At 46.1% G+C, this 14,087-nt stretch overlaps 7 protein-coding genes across 7 annotated transcripts; 4 read left to right on the plus strand and 3 right to left on the minus strand.

Annotated features, from left to right (window-relative positions):
• Window positions 1-156: 156 nt before the first annotated feature.
• Window positions 157-1,951, plus strand: RhiXN_02384 (uncharacterized protein; the record flags this gene model as incomplete). The annotated part of the gene is made up of 7 exons (XM_043322203.1): window positions 157-193; window positions 247-419; window positions 668-800; window positions 846-1,045; window positions 1,095-1,496; window positions 1,553-1,678; window positions 1,733-1,951. 7 exons carry the CDS (start codon window positions 157-159, stop codon window positions 1,949-1,951), a joined length of 1,290 nt encoding a protein of 429 aa, XP_043188026.1.
• A 963-nt stretch (window positions 1,952-2,914) lies between these two features.
• On the plus strand, window positions 2,915-4,233 carry RhiXN_02385 (Retrotransposon-derived protein PEG10; the record flags this gene model as incomplete). Its single annotated transcript, XM_043322204.1, has 2 exons — window positions 2,915-3,556; window positions 3,616-4,233. The coding sequence occupies 2 exons, from the start codon at window positions 2,915-2,917 to the stop codon at window positions 4,231-4,233; spliced, it is 1,260 nt and encodes a 419-aa protein (XP_043188027.1).
• A 41-nt stretch (window positions 4,234-4,274) lies between these two features.
• Window positions 4,275-5,607, plus strand: RhiXN_02386 (Retrotransposable element Tf2 protein; the record flags this gene model as incomplete). Its single annotated transcript, XM_043322205.1, has 3 exons — window positions 4,275-4,940; window positions 4,998-5,339; window positions 5,407-5,607. The coding sequence occupies 3 exons, from the start codon at window positions 4,275-4,277 to the stop codon at window positions 5,605-5,607; spliced, it is 1,209 nt and encodes a 402-aa protein (XP_043188028.1).
• A 545-nt stretch (window positions 5,608-6,152) lies between these two features.
• Window positions 6,153-6,844, minus strand: RhiXN_02387 (uncharacterized protein; the record flags this gene model as incomplete). The annotated part of the gene is made up of 2 exons (XM_043322206.1): window positions 6,153-6,350; window positions 6,428-6,844. 2 exons carry the CDS (start codon window positions 6,842-6,844, stop codon window positions 6,153-6,155), a joined length of 615 nt encoding a protein of 204 aa, XP_043188029.1.
• A 45-nt stretch (window positions 6,845-6,889) lies between these two features.
• Window positions 6,890-9,339, minus strand: RhiXN_02388 (Retrotransposable element Tf2 protein; the record flags this gene model as incomplete). The annotated part of the gene is made up of 4 exons (XM_043322207.1): window positions 6,890-7,641; window positions 7,677-8,212; window positions 8,264-8,722; window positions 8,846-9,339. 4 exons carry the CDS (start codon window positions 9,337-9,339, stop codon window positions 6,890-6,892), a joined length of 2,241 nt encoding a protein of 746 aa, XP_043188030.1.
• Window positions 9,340-9,577: 238 nt separating this feature from the next.
• On the minus strand, window positions 9,578-12,413 carry RhiXN_02389 (Retrotransposon-derived protein PEG10; the record flags this gene model as incomplete). The annotated part of the gene is made up of 4 exons (XM_043322208.1): window positions 9,578-9,793; window positions 11,296-11,538; window positions 11,642-11,799; window positions 11,870-12,413. 4 exons carry the CDS (start codon window positions 12,411-12,413, stop codon window positions 9,578-9,580), a joined length of 1,161 nt encoding a protein of 386 aa, XP_043188031.1.
• A 197-nt stretch (window positions 12,414-12,610) lies between these two features.
• On the plus strand, window positions 12,611-13,953 carry RhiXN_02390 (Retrotransposable element Tf2 protein; the record flags this gene model as incomplete). Its single annotated transcript, XM_043322209.1, has 2 exons — window positions 12,611-12,649; window positions 13,504-13,953. 2 exons carry the CDS (start codon window positions 12,611-12,613, stop codon window positions 13,951-13,953), a joined length of 489 nt encoding a protein of 162 aa, XP_043188032.1.
• Between the last annotated feature and the right edge of the window lie 134 nt (window positions 13,954-14,087).

Genomic DNA, 14,087 nt, shown 5'->3' on the forward strand with positions numbered 1-14,087 from the left:
TTTTGCAAATTTCACTCCAAGCCCAAGAAAATTGTTCATCTATTCATCTACAGCCTTATAAAGTGAGTAATAACACAATACTCTCTTGTTTCCACGTATTTGACACGTCTTAACTTGTCTGCAATGCTAGGTATGGTCAATAGTGTCTCCAGTGCCATGGCGCCTGTTGGTGGCACAGCCACAGATCTACCTGGTAAATAATTGAGATTTCATTTGATTGTTGATTGCTGATAAATCTCTTATCAGCGTGGTACCTAAAGGGGGGGAAATTTGTAAAGATTACCTTCCCCAATGGTACCCAGAAAACTGTCCCAACCATTGAAAAACTGCAGAACATCAAGAAGTGCAAGGGGTTAGAAGGGTACATGGATTTTGGCATCAGAAAGACATTCCCCCATGGCATGTGGTTAGATATCAAGGTAAGTCTCAAACACATTTATTTGCTTTCTTTGTATTTTTAGCACTACACTGATTTTGTACTTAGGCCAAATTTTGAAACAACTTGGCAAGTATGCTTGGGAATGTTGGAGTTACCTGGGAGCTAGTCCCTTACAACGTTTGGGCTGCTGTCCTTGTCTCTGTGAGTTTTATCTCATTTTATTTTATCTTCATTTTTTTTCTCTATCACACAATGTTTTGCTAATATGAACAATTGCTTTTTTTAAAGACTAAGGCCGCATACCCAGTCCTCTACCACTTCCCAGAGGACTGGGCTGGGAGAGCCTTGATGAAGACCATATGCAAAAACAAGCATGACACCAAGGCAATAAGCAAGGGCGGCTATGCAGAGGGAAGAGTAAGTTGGAATTGTGCTCACTTGATTGTGTATTAATTTGGTTTGTTAGATGCCAATACAAATGCCCCTCTCCAAAGCGCCAAGGAAGATCCTGCCAAAGAAGAGCCCATCAAAGAAAAGCCTGTCAAGGAGGACCCCATGGCCAAAGAACCTGCAGATGAAGAACCTGCCGGTACCATTGGACCCAACTTAGACAAGGATGATGTTGGAGTGCAGGTGAGCTCAACAAGGACTGCAGATTTAGGAAAGGTACGTTTTAATCATATTTTTATTCTAATTTCTTTTCTAATACAACTAGAAGCGCTGCTGTATTGAGGATTCCAATAGCAAGGATGAACCAGAGGTCAAGCAATCTGTATTCAAGGCTTGCACCTTGACTCCGGCCCTGACTCCCACATCCAACGCTCCAGTGCTCAAGCCCTCTGCTTGCGCATCCAAATCTTCCTCTTGCACGCATAAGCCTGCTGGATCCAATACTCCCGCAACTAAGGCCAAGACCCCCACTGCTGCTGCCATTGCCAAGTCTGCCAGTGCCTTAACCAAGGCACCTACACCTGCTTCCATTGCCAAATCCTTGTCCATATTGAAGCCATCCCTGCCTCCAAAGGTGCCTCTGGCTACTGTGAAAAAGGCAGGCATTGGTAAGACTACCAATCAAACAGTACTGATCACCAAGTCCACCAATACGGGTGCATTGCCAGTAAGCATACTGTATATGCTTGTTCTTACACACTAACATTTACTAACGGTCTATAGAGTCTCAAGAGGAAGGCTCAACCTGAACCTGGCCCCAGTGTGGAATCCAACCTTGAAACTGCAACCAAACCAGCAAAACCCCCGCCAACCAAGCACCAAAAGGGCAGCGTACATACCAAAGGGAAAGTAAGTTAACTTTCTTCTTGAGCACAAAAAACTCTCACTGGAGATTGACACAAGGTGTCCAGGCGCTCAAACTCTTGGGCGCAGAACTGCCAAGACAAAGTCTTGCAGCTGGAGAGTGCAAGTGCAAAGACAAAGAAGAAATCCACTGCTGTAGCCTCCACCTCTGCCTTGATTTCAACTAAAGTCATGGTGGCTTTGAATACTGCCATTGCTCCTGTCTCTGAGCCATCCAACTCAGTGCCAAAGCCCTGTGTTTGTCCAAAGCTGTCATGAGCCTCACCTCCTGACATGATTATGTGCTGCCTGCCACCTCCTCCCTCCCCCCAGTGTATTTGTCTGGGGAACTCATCTGTATCCATCTCATCTGTTTGCATAGTTCCTATCTTCCATGTTTATGTTCTTCCCTCTTCCTTGTTCCCTTCTTGCACTTAGCCCAGACTTATTCCGCTCTAAGTGCTTCTATCTTGCTTATCTTGCTGCGCACCAGCCTGGTTCAATGTGTAGAGCTTCTGAGCCATATGCTCCATCTTGCTTCCAAGTTGTGTGGCCTGGACACCATCCCTTCTCCTTGTTTTACCCCCTTTCACTTTTGTTATAGAAGAAGACTGTGAATTGCCTTGGAAACCCCAAGAACAATTCACCTTGTCAATTTCCCACTCTCTCATCTGTGTGAATTGTCTCAATATCTCACAGCAGCCATTTCACTCTTGGTTGTGACATTGTGAATTGTTCTTTCCTGGCTGTAGCCAATTTATCAACCTGGACATCACTCAGGTCCTCATCCCCACCTTTACTTCTTACAGTTTTCTCTTCCCTTGCCACAGAGCGCACTGGGTTATTGCACACCGCCAACTAGGCTATCCTCACATTGATTCAGAAAGACCTGAACTCTTTTACCTCAATACACCCCTCAGATTGCGTGTAGTTTGCATCAGATGCTATGGCAGACACCAGATCACGCAAATTGTCAATGGCCTCACTTGCATCAAGGCAGGCATCCCCTCTTATCACTCCAGCCACACTAGAAGGACCTTCCAACGCACCTATAAGTTGCACAAGGGTTGAACTCCGTCCAGAAATCCTCTGGCAGCAGAGGATGCTACAAAACTCAATCACCTGCACAGATATCTCATAGGCAACAATGCCAGCAGCAGATCTTAGCCCCCAGCGCTCCACAGACTACTGGAGAAGAACACAGGGCACCTTATCAGCCATCTAGATGCTTGGAAACAAACCATGTTGCAGGATGTTACACAAGCAGTAGAGAGTGCAATTCAGTGCCTTCTGACTGCCCCCAGCAGCACAGATCCACACACACCTCCCAGAAGAGTCTTCACAGTCATAGACAACACCCCCAAGGCCCCTTCTGGCTCAGGCAGCTCAGGCAACAAGGACTTCTTAGTCCCTATCAAGGATGAGCCTGACCCAAAGGAAAAAAGGGTCAAATTGGAGTCACCAGAACCACCTAAAACAACCCCAAACACCTCCTGGGCAATCCCACACACCCAGGAACACCTTGACCTCAACCCAGAGCAGCCCTTCATCAGACCAACGCCTGTAGATCTCCCAAGCACATCTCAAGCAGCAACAAGTAATCCCCTAAGCAAAGGATATCTATCAGCGCAACCAGGAGAAACAGATGAAGAAAAGGAGGCAAGAACACTACACAACATTGCTACCATCATGGGCAGAGCCTTATCTGTCCCACTCCAGAGCACCTTCAGGGGACTGTCCCAAACTCCTGGCCCAGCCCAAGCAAAATCCAAAATCCCTGCTCCTGAGAAGTATGATGGCAAGAAGGGCCCTGCAGCCAAATCATTTATCCTGGATTGCAAAACCTACTTCCTTAGCAATGCTTCCTCATTCCTTCTGATCACAGTTGAATCTCCTTTGTCCTCATGAACTTAAAGGATGGACAACCCAAGAAGTGGGGATAGATCTATTTAGAGAAGCTGCTGAATGGGGATGACAAGCCAACCTTGCAATCCTGGAATACCTTTGAAGCAGCATTCTTGCGCAACTGGAGCAATCCAGCAGCAGCACAAATTGCAGAACAACGCCTGCGTGAGCTCAAGCAGCTGAAATCAGCAAGCAATTATGCCACAGAGTTTAGAATCATAGCCAGCAAACTAGAATGGTTAGACCCCGCCCTCATTGCCTCCTTCCGCCAGGGGCTCAAGGCAGAAGTCAGAAGCAAGCTAATTGAGTACACCCTGCACAAGAACATCACTGCACTGGACAAGTTCATTTCTACTGCCTGTCTAATTGATGATACGTTGTTTGAAGCATGCAAGGAGCTAAGAAAAGATAGCAACAGCAGCACCAGCTCACCACAACGCCCAGCTCAAGGGCGCTCAAGCAATTTTGTTTCCAAGAAGATTCAGGAAGCAAGAATAAACGCTGGAGAATGTTCCAAGTGTGGGGAGAAATCTCACAAATGGGAGGACTGCAAGAATGGATGGTGCCTCAAAACAATAGAATGCTCTAAGCCTGAATCAGGAAAGGCTGCAGAAGTAGAAGAGCTGGAATCACTTCTCCAAGCGGGAAAAGTCTGAGGAAGTCTTGCCCTGTGTCTAGGCTTCCTGAATCTCCCTCAATGTCTATAGAACCCTTGTTTTGTGCAGCCCTGCAAACCAATAAATCACCACTGCTCACTATAGACATAGAAGGAATCACAGACACTCAAACTGCTTTGATTGATTCTGGTTCTTCTGCTAACTTCATTGATCCCCAATTTGCCTGTTCTCACAACATTCCACTCATTGAATTGGATTCCCCACGCTCTGTCATTGGCATTCATGGCAAACAAGTCCAAAACCCCATCCGCTTCAAGGCTTGGTTAGTCTTTAGCTCTCAAAACAGGCAATTTTCCGCCATCTTCTATGCTCTTCCCCTTGGAAACAGAAACCTCATCCTTGGAACCCCATGGCTCAAATTGGCTAATCCAGACATTGATTGGACCACCATGAAAGTTTCACTCTGCTTAGCTACAGAAGCACAAGCTGGCAGCATCAACCCTGAGCCTCAGAACCTCCCTGTTGAATTCCAGGAGTTCCAGAAAGTGTTCAGTGAAGAGTTCTTTACCACACTGCCAGAACATTGCCCCTATGACATTGCTATTGACCTGGAAGAAGACAAACAGCCTCCCTATGGCCCTATCTATTCTATGACCCCTGCAGAGAGAGAAGCACTCAAGGAACACATTGACTCAGAACTTGCAGCTGGGAAGATTGTGCCAACCACCTCACCAGCAGGAGCTCCAGTAATGTTTGTAAAAAGGGCTGATGGGAGCCTTTGCTTAGTGGTGGACTATTGCTAGCTAAATGCCATCACAATCAAGGACACATATGCACTACCCAGACAGGACAAGCTGATTGAGAAATTGCGCCATGCTAAGATCTTCACAAAGCTGGATTTGAGGAATGGATATCACAACATCAGAATCAAGGAAGGAGATGAATGGAAGGCTGCATTTTGCACTGCCCTTGGTCACTTTGCTCCCACAGTCATGCAATTTGGCCTTAGCAACGCCCCAGCTGTGTTTATGCGCTTCATGAACAACATATTCCATGATTTACTTGACATCTCTGTGGTTGTGTATTTGGATGACATCTTGATCTTCTCAAACTCAAGAGAAGAGCATGTGGAACACGTCAAGGAAGTCTTATCTTGCTTGCTGAAGCATAATTTATTCTGCAACCCTGCCAAATGCTACTTCTTTGTCACAGAAGTCCTACATTGGTCTTGTGATTACTCCTGAGGGCATCTCCATGGAAAAGGACAAGGTGCAAGCAATCATGGATTGGCTTGAACCCCAAAATGTGAAACAGGTGCAATCATTCCTAGGTTTTGCAAACTTCTACCGTTGCTTTGTTCCCAACTTCTCTTGCTTAGCACGCCCTGTCCTGGACATCCTTAAGGGGCGTTGAGGAGGCGGCGCTTACAGCTGTATAGAACTATGTAAATGTTGCTTAAGGCAACAAGTAAGCTACCTACATTGACAACCAACTATACTACAGCAACCAAGCCCATAAGGGCAATGGCAAGCTAGCTAAGTACAACTGAGAAGCCACTTGAGGCGGTGTAGACTAGTTAACTAAGTGGTTACTGGACCTAAGGTCCTTGTACAGTGGGGTGATGCAACAAGAGGTAATTGACCTGGGTGTTACCATGGTTGGTTGGCCTCCTTATATATTCTACAGGTGGGCTAATTTACAAATATACTATATGCAATATCTAATCCAATAAGAACCCTGCTCTGCAGTTGGCCTTACTCATGCATATGTGTCACTGACGTGTCATGATGACATCATAGGTGGAGGTGGCTACATATGCAGATTAAAGTGCAGATGGGGATGTGGCTTGGCACTTAGCGTATGATATAGGTGCTGAAGTCATGTGATTGAAAATATTGTCTGTTTAACTTTGTTTAAATTTGAGAAAATTGGAATAATTTCCGTGGTATCAATTGTGTCTACAACACTGCCCCCCCTTTAAGGGCCTTGGCAGCGCCAAGGGCCTTCTTTCTCATTTCTTCCTTGTACTTTTTCAAAAATTTCCCTGCATTTTTCAGGTTTTCCCAGGGTTCCCATGTATTCTCCTCTGGTCCATAGCCCTTCCATTTGACTCGAAGAACCACTTCTGTTGCGTTCTTCTGCATCCATGATACCTTCTACTTTGTATTCTTCTTCTCTGTCCACAGTGACAGGTGGTGGTTGGTTTTTGAAGGTGCAATTCTTGTTTTTTGACTTTAGACAGTAGTCCAACATAGAATACATTGTGGATCCTCATGGATGGCAGGAGTTCCAAGCAATATGCTTGGTTGGAGATTTTCTCAATTATTTTGAAAGGGCCTAGGCATTGTTCTGATAGCTTAGGACTCAGGGTCTTTAGCTTCACATTCTTGGCGTCTAGCCAGGCCTCCTCTCCAATTTTGAAGTTGATTGGTTCTCCTGATTCTCTGGCAGTCATGCATGTCTTTGATTGCCAAAGTGCTGCTTCTATTTCCTGCCATTGTGCTTCCATTTGCATTGCCAATTTGTCTGCTTCTGGCACGTTGGTTGGGACGTTACTAGGGGTGAGAGCCAGTTCCCATCCATACAGTGCCTTAAAGGGGGATTTGCCTGTAGAGCTGTGAACTGCATTGTTGTAAGCAAATTCCGCCATTGGTAGCCATTTCACCCAGTCTTTCTGGTTGATTCCTGAGTAGGCTCATAGGAAGTGTTTGACTGTGGGGTTTATGCGCTCTGTCTGCCCATTGCTTTGCAGATGATACGCCAAAGAAAAGTGGGGGTCTATCCCTAGGCGCTGGTATAGTGCCTTCAGGAATTTGTTGTTGAAGACCCTCCCTTGGTCTGAGATTGTTTTTTTGGGCATGCCGTAGCGTTTCCATATGTGCCATAGAAATAGATCTGCCAGTTCTGGGGCCTTGAGCTTTTTGGAACATTCCACCAGGATGACGTATTTGGTGAAGCTGTCCACAATGACAAGGATGGAGTTGTTATTACCATCTTTAGGCAAATCTACAATCATATCATAAGATACATGCTGCCAGGGGCGCGTGGGAAGTTCTAGTGGCTGAGGGGGAATGGATGCGTATTTGGGTTTCCTGATCCATTGACAGGTTTTGCAGGAGTCCACATGCCAGTAAGTGTCAGCACAGATCCCCAGCCAGTAGTAGTTCCTTGATACTAGCTCCAGTGTGCATTGCCTTCCTGGGTGACCTGCTAAGGGGCTATTGTGGAATATCCTTAGTAGGTCTGTTTGTAGGGTTCCAACATCTGGGACCACTATTCTACCCTGGTAAAAGAGGAGCCTGGCTTCCATCTGGTAATCCTTGAAGGCATGTTTAATGGATGGCGGAGCCTTGGACTCATTCTGAAGGAACTGGAGGATTTCCTCTAGGGACTTGTCTTGATCCAGGCCAGTCTCTATACGGCGTTGCAATTCTTTCTCTGGTAAAACTAGTGCAACATTGGCAAAGACAGGTTCAGGTAACATGGTTTGATTGGCGGGGGAACATTGGCATGATCAGGTTGGCAGGATAAGGCATCTGGTTTGCTGGACTGCTTGCCAGGGCGGTACACAATCTGGAAGTTGTAACCAGCTAGTAGGAGGTGCCATTGTGCGTGGTGGCAGTTAAAGGTTCTAGACTCCTTCCAGTATTCCAGGTTCCAGTGATCCGTGAAGACTGTCATTGGGTGAGCTGTGCCTTCCAGGAATATTTGCCAGTATTCAAAGGAGCGGATTATTGCAAGCAGTTCCTTATCATGCATATTGTAATTCTGCTCTGCTCCCTTGAATGATTCTGATAGGAATCCTAATGGGTGTAATTGTCCGTCTTCCTGCTGCTGACTAAGTATGGAACCTAAGGCTGCACTGGATGCATCTGTTTCTAGGAAGTATGGTTTGGCAGGGTCTGTGTGACAAAGTACTGGTGCCTTAGTGATGGCATCTTTCAGTCCTTGGAAGGCTTCCTGTTCCTTTGCATCCCATTTCCAAGGCGCTTCCTTTTTGACTAGGTTGTGCAAGGGCCTAGCCATGTGGCTGAAATTGGCAACAAATCAACGTAAGAAGTTGGCAAACCCTAAGAACAACTGGACTTCCTTGACCTTTGTTGGCACTGGCCATTCCTGAATGGCCTGGATTTTGAGTTTATCTAGGCTGAAACCTTTGTCAGAGACAATAATCCCTAGGTACTCCACTGAGGTGATGTGGAAGGTACATTTGAAGGCTTTACAGAACAATTGGTTCTCCATTAGGCGCCAAAGGACTTTGTGAACGTGCTGCGTATGGGATGCGTCATCCTTAGAGTAGATCAGGATGTCATCAAGGTAAATGATGACGCATACATCCAATAAGTCCTTGAACAGCTCATTCATAAAGTGCTGGAAGGCAGCGGGAGCATTTGTAAGGCCAAAAGTCATAACCAGAGACTTGTAGAGCCCGTACTTGGTGCGGAAGGCAGTTTTCCATTCATCACCTTCTTTAACTTGGACGTTGTTGTAACCCCATTGCAGGTCTAATCTTGTGAAGACTTTGGCGCTGCATAGCTGGGCCATAAGGTCATTGGGGCAAGGTAAGGGGTACACATTTTTCTTTGTCCAATTGTTTAGGCAACAATAGTCTACAACCAATCAACAGGAGCCATCCTTTTTGGGCACAAACATTATGGGTGAGCTGATTGAGGATTTGCTGGGGCGGATCTTCCCAGCTTTCAACTCATCCCTGAGCCAATCCTTCAGTGTGGCAGATTCAGCGTCAGTCATGCTATACAGGGGGGAGTTGAGGGGTCCTTCTTCTGTAAGTTCAATGCCAATGTTGTAGTGCCTATGTGGAGGAAGCTTGTTGAATTCTTCTTCTCCAAATACCTTGGCATATGGGTGGTATTTGGAGGGTACTCCTTCAAGGGGGTCCTTGTCAGCTTCTTCCTCTTTGGCAATGGCCACGTGCTCTGGAGAGGTGTGAGGGAAGGTGAGGGTGTGCAGGTTCCAATTGATTTCCAGATTATGGGCGTCCAACCATTTCAATCCCAAGATAGCAGCATGAGACCCTGTGTTACATATCAGGAAGGTCTTGGTCATTTGTTTGCCATCAAGGGAGAAGTTTAGAATGGCCTTCTTCCAGATTTTGCCAGCCTGGGGGCTTGACCCATCAAGCATAGTTACAGTGCAAGGTGTGGGGAGGTCAATGAGTGGGAGGCAGAGTAGTTCTGTGGTGCGTGGGTGAAGGAATGAGATGTAGCGCCTGAGTCTATCAGGACTTCTAATGATTCCACTTGTTTCTCTGGCTTAATGGGAATTGTAAACAGAGGGGAGATTCTATTGTTACTATTCAATATAATACAGATTTCAATAAGCCCAGAGTCCTTGGGGTCCTTGCGCGCGGCAGCAGGTACCCTTACTCTTTTCCCAATTGGTACTCAGAGTCTTTGCCAGTTTTGGCGGTTTCCTTGCCCTTCCCCTTATCCTCCTTAGGGGTAGCCTTCCAGCTGGTTCTACACTTGGCAAACTTGTGTCTGGCCTTCTGCTTGTTGGCGGTTGCATTCTTCCTCCAAAACATAATTGGGATTGGAGGAGAGGGGGCTGGTTTTGGTGGCCTGTTGGCTGGTACTTGCTGTTAAGAGTTGTGTAAGTACAGGAGTAAGAAAGAATTACTATATACAAGATGTATATGGGAGTAACTGAGAACTAGTATTAAGAAGCAGAATATATGCACAGAATATATGCACAATATAGGCTAGGTTATCAGGAATAACAACTCCTAACAAATAGTCTAGCAACTATCAAGTGCAGGTGGTTGGTTATGTATAGTACCTTAGACTAATGTTACTTAAGCCTAAGTGACTAAGGGTATGTATACTTAAGGTCTCTGGGATAGTACCTTAAGTAAGAGAGTTACCTGACTAATGTACAGGATTTATAGGATTTGCCTAATAAGTATAGGACTTATATATGCTTAAGTCAGACTTAAGACTTATGGGGTTTACCTAAAATATATCTAGGATTTATGAGATATTGTAGATAAGGCTATCTACAATATAGGGGGTATGGTGGATTGAAACACTATCACTCAATCACAACAATCCTTACAGTATTGTTGCACTATACTCAATGTTGAACTCAACAACTGTGACAGTCAAGGGGCACAGGGTTGCAGTAAGTACACTAATAGGTTACCCTGTGTCTGTTGGGACTGGCCTATGGTCTTAGTGCGCCAAATAACCTCCTATGCTATTTACAGTGAGTCAATCACTAAAGTAAATGCGCAGATAAGCTGTTAAAGGCTTGTGTGTATATGTCAATATATAAGAGTAAAAGTAGGATGCATTAGAAGCGTCTTCACAGGGTCCTTTTGTACCCTGAGAAGGCGCACAAACAAGTATATACATGATTGATACCAAGAGGGGGTACAGGGGGTACATGTGGCAACTGAAACACCTGAGGGAACCAATACTTTGGTACATGGTAAACAAACAACAGATCCTAATATTTGCCCCAAGGCAGTATTTACCTGTGTGGGTCCTTAGATGTCCCAAGGCTAAGTGTTTCATCCTTGGAGTAAATAGTCCCAAAGGTAGGATACTGCTGCATTGGGTACTTACAGTAAATGGGGCATAACTCTGCCAAATGTTGTCCGTTTTGGGAGTTTGACCCAGCGTTCTGGAGCGCGCAAACAGGCGCACCTAAGCGCAAGCAATGCGGCAGTGTGGGATGCCCGGGTGATGGAGAAAAGGCGCATTTAGTGCGTCGGCGCTTAAGCGCTGATTAAGCGCCGGAGCACTTGCCTATGCGACAGGGGGGACCCTGAATATCTCTGTGTGTAGCCACAAGATAGAATCTTGAATAATGAATACTACAAACAAGAGAAATATTACTTGTTACTGTTTATCTACTCAGCTGAATTTATATATTTAAATGAGTGAGAAAACAGCATATATGCAAAAGGCATTGCATATTGAGGGTATTCCTGAGGTTTATAGGTTTTGTAAAGGTCACTATCGGATAGAGGGACCTTGAAAACCTTAGTTCGCATTTTTATCTCATTGTTTACTGTAAGATTACTAGTGTAATCAATAAAATAAGTACAGATTAATGAAGAAATGTCATATCCATAACACTTGCCCCCCAATTGGGGGTGGTTGAGGTTTTGCCAGGCTTATTACCCTGTTGCAGGTGGCTGGCACGTTCCTCACGGAGGGCGTTGTCAATGATGAGGGAGGCATCTTGCAGCTCCCTCAGTGTACAGGGTTGCCTCTCCCTTGTGGCAATCTGTCTTTGGACCTCCCAGTGAAGTCCTTGTGCAAATTGGCCATGGAGTGCGGCATCATTCCAGTCAAGTTCCATTTGCAGCATGAAGAACTTGGTAATATTCAGCACAAGTGCTGGTCTGTGTGAGGGAAGTTATTTTCTGCTCCGCTGCTTGTGTAGCATCTGGGTTGCCAAAGGCAGCCAGGAATTTGACTTTGAATTCATCCATGGTCTGGATGAGCGCACAATGGGACCCTAGTTGGTCCAAATGGGGATGGGCCCATGCTCCACTGGCCTCTGTCATGTTCATGAGGAGGAAACTTAGGACCTCCAGGTCCAATGGGAACTGCCTTTGGTTGAGGCAAACCCAGGCTAACATACATGTCAACCATTGTTTGGCATCCAAGCCAATTTTACCTTTGAAGGCATCTGGATGGTCTACCTTTGCGGTAGAGGGGGCTGGAGGCAGCGCCAAAGTGACTTGGGGCGCTGGTGGAGGTCCTTGGGTGGCTGGAGCGGTCCCAAAGGGAAGGAGGAGGAAGGGTATGGGTTGAACAGGGTAAGGGGGTTGCGCCTTGGGGCCCCTGTGGAGATGATAGGGGCTGGGGCCCAAGGAAGGGCTGAGCCTTGCCAATAGGCTTGGCTTTAGGCGCAGCCCAGGGAATTTCCTTAACCGCAGGGGGTTTTTGATCTTCTGGGGTGTGGGGACCCCAGGGGAGTTGGAGCTGGGCAAGCCCATCCTTGACAACATTGACTGCTTGGGAGATGTTTTTGACGTTGGTGCAAACCTCTTGATTAATTTTGTTTTGTTCCAAGAGGGTCTGCTCAATGTGGTCAACTTGGGATTGTAATCCCCACAGGAGGCGGATGACCTGCTTGAGAGAGACTTTGCCAAGCTCAGGGGAGGCTGGCAGAAATAGGGGTTCCAGCTGTCCTTGATTGACAGGGGAGCAAGCTTGAGAGGGCGGCCTGGAACAGGTTGCCATGGGATGTGTGGGGAATGAGTGTCCAGCGTGGGTGGCTGCTTGGGATGAAGATTGAGGGGGAGTGCGGAAGGAGGTAATGGTGATGGTGTAAGGAGGTAGGTGCCTATATCAGGGCTTATGAGTGCTTTATTACTTGATTGCTAAGACCTTGTGTCAAACAACCTAGCGTTGAACAGTAGGAGTCACTAATCACAGCCATGGGCAGGTTTGATATAGAACCCAGTCTCTGCAAGCAGGTGTATTGGCTGTCTAGGTCTGCTGGTAAAAGGTGCAGCAACTGGAGGTATGCAGGCAATAGGGACTGTCTGCCTTATAGCAATTTGGTACTAGGAGGGGACAACACTGGTTTGATTATTGACAGCAAAAGGCAATCCCAATCTCCAGTATTTCCCTTGTGCTAGTACAGGAGTCCTTCTTGTTGTTGAGCTAAGTGTGGGGGTGCGCAGGTAGGCACGGTTTGCAACCAACTTAAGGTCAATTACCTAGTGTCCTAGACGTCCTTAAGGGGCGTCAAGGAGGCAGGTGCTTACGGCCATATAGAACTATGTAAATGTTGCTTAAGGCAACAGGTAAGCTACCTACATTGACAACCAACTATACTACAGCAACCAAGCCCATAAGGGCAATGGCAAGCTAGCTAAGTACAACTGAGAAGCCGCTTGAGGCGGTGTAGACTAGTTACTAAGTGGTTACTGGACCTAAGGTCCTTGTACAGTGGGGTGATGCAACAAGAGGTAATTGACCTGGGTGTTACCATGGTTGGTTGGCCTCCTTATATATTCTACAGGTGGGCTAATTTACAAATATACTATATGCAATATCTAATCCAATAAGAACCCTGCTCTGCAGTTGGCCTTACTCATGCATATGTGTCACTGACGTGTCATGATGACATCATAGGTGGAGGTGGCTACATATGCAGATTAAAGTGCAGATGGGGATGTGGCTTGGCGCTTAGCGTATGATATAGGTGCTGAAGTCATGTGATTGAAAATATTGTCTGTTTAACTTTGTTTAAATTTGAGAAAATTGGAATAATTTCCGTGGTATTGATTGTGTCTACACACACCCTCTGAATATCCTTACTCAGAAGGAGCAACCATGGATCTGGCTAGAAGAACAGAAGGCTGCATTTGACACAATCAAGGCTGAGATTTGCAAGGAGCCTGTTCTAGCTCACCCTGATGAATCCAAACCTTACACCTTGGAAACAGACACTTCTGGAGCAGCCATGGGCGCTGTACTATCTCAGAGAAAGGAAGATGGTTGTCTACATCCTGTTGCATTCATGTCAGCCAGCTTTTCACCTGCTGAGCTGAACTATGACACGCATGATAAGGAGCTACTTGCCATCATTTGTGCATTTGAGCACTGGAGAATCTTTCTGGAAGGAACTGAGCAGCCTATCACTGTGTTTACTGATCACAAGAATCTGGAGTACTGGAAATCAGCTAGAACCTTCAACAGGCATAATGCGCGCTGGCATCTCATGCTGGCGTCTTACAACTTTGTCATTGCTTATTGTTGTACACCACTGTAAGGTGGGTACTTGCTAGTGGGGCAGGCGCTTAGGGCTGTACTACTACAGACAATGCTTATCTAACTATCTATCAAAGGCTTATACTACTGACGCTTAAGGTGTCCTACTACTAACTACTGTTGACAAGGGGGCCT

The sequence above is a fragment of the Rhizoctonia solani genome, chromosome 16 (genome assembly GCF_016906535.1).
Source record: "Rhizoctonia solani chromosome 16, complete sequence".
Classification (NCBI taxonomy): domain Eukaryota; kingdom Fungi; phylum Basidiomycota; class Agaricomycetes; order Cantharellales; family Ceratobasidiaceae; genus Rhizoctonia; species Rhizoctonia solani.